The 6093-nt window shown below is 37.1% G+C and overlaps 1 protein-coding gene across 2 annotated transcripts; it reads left to right on the forward strand.

Moving 5' to 3' along the window:
* The first annotated feature begins 14 nt into the window (after positions 1-14).
* eif2ak1 (eukaryotic translation initiation factor 2-alpha kinase 1) lies at positions 15-5628 on the forward strand. 2 transcript variants are annotated; one of them, XM_057358361.1, is made up of 15 exons: positions 15-320; positions 1057-1224; positions 1645-1781; positions 1899-1936; positions 2016-2115; positions 2214-2294; positions 2399-2495; positions 2660-2720; positions 2794-3160; positions 3344-3455; positions 3717-3823; positions 4473-4602; positions 4761-4852; positions 4999-5232; positions 5352-5628. In XM_057358361.1, the coding sequence occupies exons 1-15, from the start codon at positions 149-151 to the stop codon at positions 5469-5471; spliced, it is 2016 nt and encodes a 671-aa protein (XP_057214344.1). In that variant the 5' UTR covers positions 15-148; the 3' UTR covers positions 5472-5628. The 2 variants fall into 2 exon arrangements, with proteins under 2 accessions (XP_057214344.1, XP_057214345.1); XM_057358362.1 differs by having other exon boundaries at positions 4773-4852.
* Positions 5629-6093: the final 465 nt, after the last annotated feature.

Below are 6093 nucleotides of genomic sequence, written 5' to 3' on the forward strand. Positions count from 1 at the left end.
CTCGTGTCCAAACATGTCAGATCTGGTCGGCCGATCTTAAAAGTTGTCAGTGGGGTTTGCCAAAGGACTGGTTTTCTTATACGTTGTGTCCTTCGTAATATAACCAATAGATGGGATATACCCAAGTGTCTTTTATCCCAACCTGCTGATGTTTTATACAACGAAGACTGTCATGGCAGAGGAAAGTTCGAGTAGCAGTGTAGTTGCTAATATGAACAGTTACAGCCTTCAGTTCCGAAGGGGCCTTACCACCCTAGATAGGGGCCCTAGAAGAGGAATGTTCAGTCTGGCAGATACAGAGGATGATGTCCAGTTTGACAGTAAGTCTTTTAAAGTGTGACTGCCATAGTACTATTGAATCAATGACTACTTGCCCTTGTTGTGGATGTAGTTGTATTAATAGTAAAACAGTGCTTAGATTTTGCTTTTTTCGTGCACAGTTGAAGCAAAGTGTGCAAGATGGGCAGTTTTATATTAGAACATTTAATTACATATAAGACATTAAAAAACAGTAGCCTACAATGTCTTCAAAAGTTGACCACTCTTTTTGGATGTTAGAGATCGTAAACTATTGGCTGCAAAATATTACAATGGCCAAAAAATGCATTAATGCAATATAAACGTCCCTCCTACTTAATATTTAATCTTTTGTCCTTCTTAAGGGTGTGGGGGTAATTTGAAAATGGTTAAAGCTGATAAGTTAGTTCGACCTTACCCACCCCCAACTGCACAGCCAAGATGTTTCTTTGCTATGTTAACAAGGTACTGTAACTGTTTATTAAATGTAATGTCCTAATGGATTCAGAGAAAAACGATATCATGACCTTAATTGCCAAGGTTATTGCTGAAGGTAAGACATTTAATGTGGTTATACGCTGTGTTGAATGAACATTTTTACAAAATTTTCTACCAAAAGAGAACTGTCAAGATAATGACACTTGATTGATGCATAAACACTTTACTCCAGAAGGTATTTATTCCTTTTGAGGATGTGATATTCCCTTATATAAACAAACTGCTCTCTCTCCTCCCAATGTTTTTGTTGTTTAAATGCAGCCTCGGACTCTGACAATAACCATGAAGTGTTGCTGGCTGGGAGACAGTACCCTTCTATCCAGGAATTCGCGTCTGCCATTCCCAACCACCTGCTGTTGGGATCTCTGTTGGAACACTTGTGCTTTATTTACGAGAGTGACCCCACACGATCACGCATGTTGTTCAAGGGTGAGCTTCTAGAAAATACTAGTGAACTATGTCACGTTGTTTTGTTTATTTGTCCAAATTTATAATATAAGAGCAGATATTTAAAAAATATCTAAAAAATAAAAAAAAATCTAATAGGGCAGTTGTGGCCTAATGGTTAGAGAGTCGGACTCATGACCAGAAGGTTGCCGGTTCGATTCCCAGGGCCGGCGGGTAACAACTGAGGTGCCCTTGAGCAAGGCACCTTACCCCTACTTGCTCCCCGGGCGCTGTAGTGATAGCTGCCCACTGCTCCGGGGGTACGTGTGTTCACTACTCTCTGGATGGGTTAAATGCAGAGGTCACATTTCGTTGCCTTGTACTTGTACATGTGCAATGACAATAAATTGAATCTAAATCTAAAAATCTAAAGATATTTCATAAATACCTCTTTGGTTTCAGTGATTGGCCAGCATTTGGCAGCCATGAACCTTCTTTCTCCATTGGCTATCAGCGATGAGTTCAGCACAGTACGACTGCAGCATAACCGTGCATTCACGGAGCTCCTGCATGCAACAAGTTCATCGCTCTTTGCCCAGGTAATTCCGCTTATTTCATTCAGTTTATGATTGTTTTAAACTAATATTTTATCAACAAACCCAAAGAAAACGTATTCCCGTTTGCTATTCGCCTCCTTAACCTGTGGCTTTCTGCAGGATCATAGATACTTGCGCGCAGAAGGCCAAAGTCTAAGGTGAAACTTACAGCACTTACACTGTTTTGTTATATTCAATGACAAAATGAACGAATTGAAATATGTTTATCTATCCTAGAACCAAAGATGCTCTTTTCCAAGCACAAACATCCCGTTACCTTAGCGAATTTGATGAAATCGCAGCTCTAGGTAAAGGATCCTATGGCAAAGTGTTTAAGGTACAGTGATGCAATGTACTCCTTTCTGTTTGTTGAATTGGATTTAAAAGATGCATGTAATCTTAAAGTGTTTCTTAAAAGCTTTTCTACTGTTGTAGGTTGAGAACAAGCTGGATGGTCAGGACTATGCTGTGAAAAAAATTCTCATTAAAAAAGTAACAAGAGATGACTGCATGAAGGTAAAGTATGTCTCAGGTTATTTTTGTGTAAGTGTTGCCATTCATTTGTCTCTGAAATCCTTTGGAAAGAAATTCTGAGGATAAATGGCATTTTGTTCTTGCAGGTTCTTAGAGAGGTTAAAGTCCTCTCCAGCCTCCAGCATCCTAATATTGTTGGATATCACACTGCCTGGATGGAGCATGTTCAGCCTGCTGTGGAAAGTTAGTGGATTTAATGATCCATTCTCAAATAAACATAAATTGGCTTTTGTTAAGTAGACTCCTATTTAATCATTTAAATCTTTGCTTTTATTTTGTTTTTGTTGGTGATATGAAAAAGGCATGCAAAAAAGGTACAAACTGGTACAATTTCTATTCACCTCTAGATCCCAAATCCCTTATTTCACGAGCATTTCCAGCCTTGGAGGAACCCTCACACAAAGATGGGTAAGATATTTAGTACGCATTTTGAAGCTGAACACTTTTACAGTAGTGAAATGAACCTAAATTTTGCTTTTAGGAACACACAGGAAGGCACTGACAGCAGTGGATCGTCCATTGTTTTTGAACATTCTGGCCAACCAGAAGCCAAAGAAAATCAAGTTACATTAGAGAGCTTCTCAGTCAAGCCCTCAACATCAAAAGACATCGGACAACTTCAAGAGGTGGATCGTGCTGTGTGTCCAAAAAACATACGAAACCCACAGAACTTTGTTCCATGTGTGTTCCTGGGAAAACCTCGCACTACAGTGAACAAATGTCCTGCAGCTACGTGGGACAACTCGGCGATCTCAGAAGATGGCCTTAGTCAAAACAGACTGGAGTTAAACAATAACTCGTACATTGATGTAGAAAGTCCTGAATTGTCAGAAAAGCAGACAAATGAGGTATGAGGTTCAATAACGTTAGATTGTAACTAATTTACATGTATGCATTTGGCTTGCAAAATTACTTATGTTGCTAAATTACATTAAAATAAGAAATTATTTTCTTTAGCGAACTCATAAGGAATTACACAGCATAATTTACATTTACAAAACTCTCAAAATGGTTTTGTCTGATGTGTGCAGGTTCAGTTCCACTTAATGCTTTACATACAAATGCAGCTATGCGAGCGATCTTTAAAAGACTGGATACAAGACCGAAACTTAAGAACCATGGAGCAACTACCAGTTTCCAAAGGTGAGATCACTGTCTGAAATGAGCATTGCTAGAAATTACCCAAGTATTTACACACCTTTTTTTAAAATGTCATTTATTAGGATTGGTAATAGAATTCTTGTCTCATGAATTGCTCACATCCTTTATACAACAAATAGCATGTATAATTTGTTTATAAATTGGCTGATACTTAAAAAAGAAAAGCTTTTGCAGAGCCAAATGTTTTAAGCATACAATGACAGTATATGGCTGGATTATTAAAGGCTTTTAAACTATTAACAGATGCCTGTGAGTCAGTTGACTGTGAACAAGGACTAAATATTTTAAAGAAAATACTTGAAGGAGTGGAATACATTCATTCCCGTGGAATAATGCATAGGGACCTAAAGGTATGTGTACTTATTTTTGTTGGTTGTCCATTATACTTACAGTATGTCTCATAGATATTAGTTAGTAGTAAGTTTGTTCATTTTCAAGGCTGTAAGATACAACAATTTGCCAACCAAATTGGTGCTTTCATGGTTGCACTTAAGTTCCACTAAAAGCTACAGGTAGTTCTCTTTTCTTATTAAAGCCTTAATTTAGTATAAAACTATATCATGGTCATCAGTGTTTCTTACATTAAACAGATATAGCAAAATTAACAAATGAAATAACAAATAATTTTCTTTATCTATTAGTTTCTTTATTTGTTTGTCTAAGCAAGGATGTGTAATAGTGCTGGGTATTGCCCCTTGGATCTTTGAAAATGTACTTTCTAAAACAAATAAACTTCTTAAGATGATTAAAAAGCACTTATGTCGGCGCCAATGGCCTTGTGGTTAGTGCCAGTGCGCACTTGCGGCCCGACCCGAGTTCGGTTCCCATCTCAAACGTCCTTAGCCGGTCCCGCTCCCCTGTCTCTATCCAATGAATTCCTGTCTGTTCTCCATGTCCTATCCGTTAAAAAAAACACTTAATGCACAAATCTAATTTTGGGTCAGTATCAAAAATTCATTGCTTCATTTGTTTGTTGCAATTGTGTATATTGATGTACAGCCTAGAAACATTTTCCTCCATGGACCTGACTGTCATGTGAAGATAGGAGACTTTGGACTGGCGTGCCAAAACTTTGTAATGGAGGAACTTGAGCAGCTACCCTCCAACTCTCAAACGGGTGTAAACACAGGTAAGAGGATGTGCAACTTATTCTATATTTACATTAGGCAAATAAAATTATTGTATTATTACTGTAATACCAAAAATGTTTACTGCTAATTTAAGTGAAGGTAACAGTAGATGGCGCCAATAATTAAATACAGCTGTTCTGTAAATAAGGTATCACAGTCCATTTTTCAGATTCTGCTCACACCAGTGGTGTGGGAACATTTGTTTATGCTGCACCAGAACAACTTGAGGGCTCTAATTATGATTCAAAGGTAAACACACCAGATCATTAAACACTTAAAGGACATTGTTATTAATGCTGATTTCAGTGTGCGCCTGTTTACTCTTATACATGTAATAACTATTTGTGTAGAAGAACATGACGCTCAGTGATTCTGATATATTCCATTTTTTACAGTCGGATATGTACAGTACAGGAGTTATTGCATTCGAGTTATTCCAGCCATTTGGGACTGAAATGGAGCGTGTTCACACACTGGGAGAACTGAGGCAGGGCAAAGTCCCTGAGACACTATCCAAAAACTGGCCACTATTGGCCAAGTATATCAAACTGCTGACCAGCTCTGATCCTTCCATGCGACCAAGTGCATCTCAGTTACTACATAGTGACCTCTTCAGCGCTAATGACATGGTACGTGGCTCTATCCACCATTTTTGGGGAATAAAATGATTCTCATTTTAAGTTATAAAACATGCTTGAACTTGCACATTGTTAAAACATCACCTGTTTAATTTTGTATTATATTGTAGGTTGTACATTGTTTAAAGCGTACAATTGATGAGCAAGAAGAAGAAATTGTCCAGCTCAGGAGACAGATCAGTGAGCTGCAGATCTCTCAAAATGCAATGCATGGTCCGGAAAATACATAAAAACTTTTGTACTCTGGTGCTTAATACTTGTACATTATGTGAATTGTTCTTTAAAAATGGTTGTATGAGTGAATGCAGCTCTGCTAGTGTGTATAAACATAAGTGCTTTATTTAACTTGAATCAACTGTAAAGTAAAGATCCATACCAATGAAGCATTTTGAAGTGTCTTTATTTGACTAAAAGTGAACTGAATGGCAAATATATTGTTATAATAATCATGAATACTCACACTACTATGCTGAGGTCATGAATGAGACAGCCAGAGTAATTGTATCGTAATAGTAATGCAAAACAACAATTGTAAAACATTTAAAGCTCTGAATTTTATTGTAAACATAACTAAACTAATAGATGTGTCTATCGTAACGTTAACATTTTTATGATAATCCATAAAATACATTTCATAATAAAATATAACATTTGTTTAAAAAAAGTTATATATCTAATGGTATATAAATGATATACATTTAGCTCATAATTAATACGATTAGATTTTTTGAGAAGAAATCTTTGTTGAGATAAAGGCGACGACCTACCGCACGATCCACATATTAGACATCAAGATGGCTCAGCAATGTATACAAAACGTTACAGCACATAAATTGCCCGTGAAATTCGACA

The sequence above is a fragment of the Triplophysa rosa genome, linkage group LG18, assembly GCF_024868665.1.
Source record: "Triplophysa rosa linkage group LG18, Trosa_1v2, whole genome shotgun sequence".
Lineage (NCBI taxonomy): Eukaryota > Metazoa > Chordata > Actinopteri > Cypriniformes > Nemacheilidae > Triplophysa > Triplophysa rosa.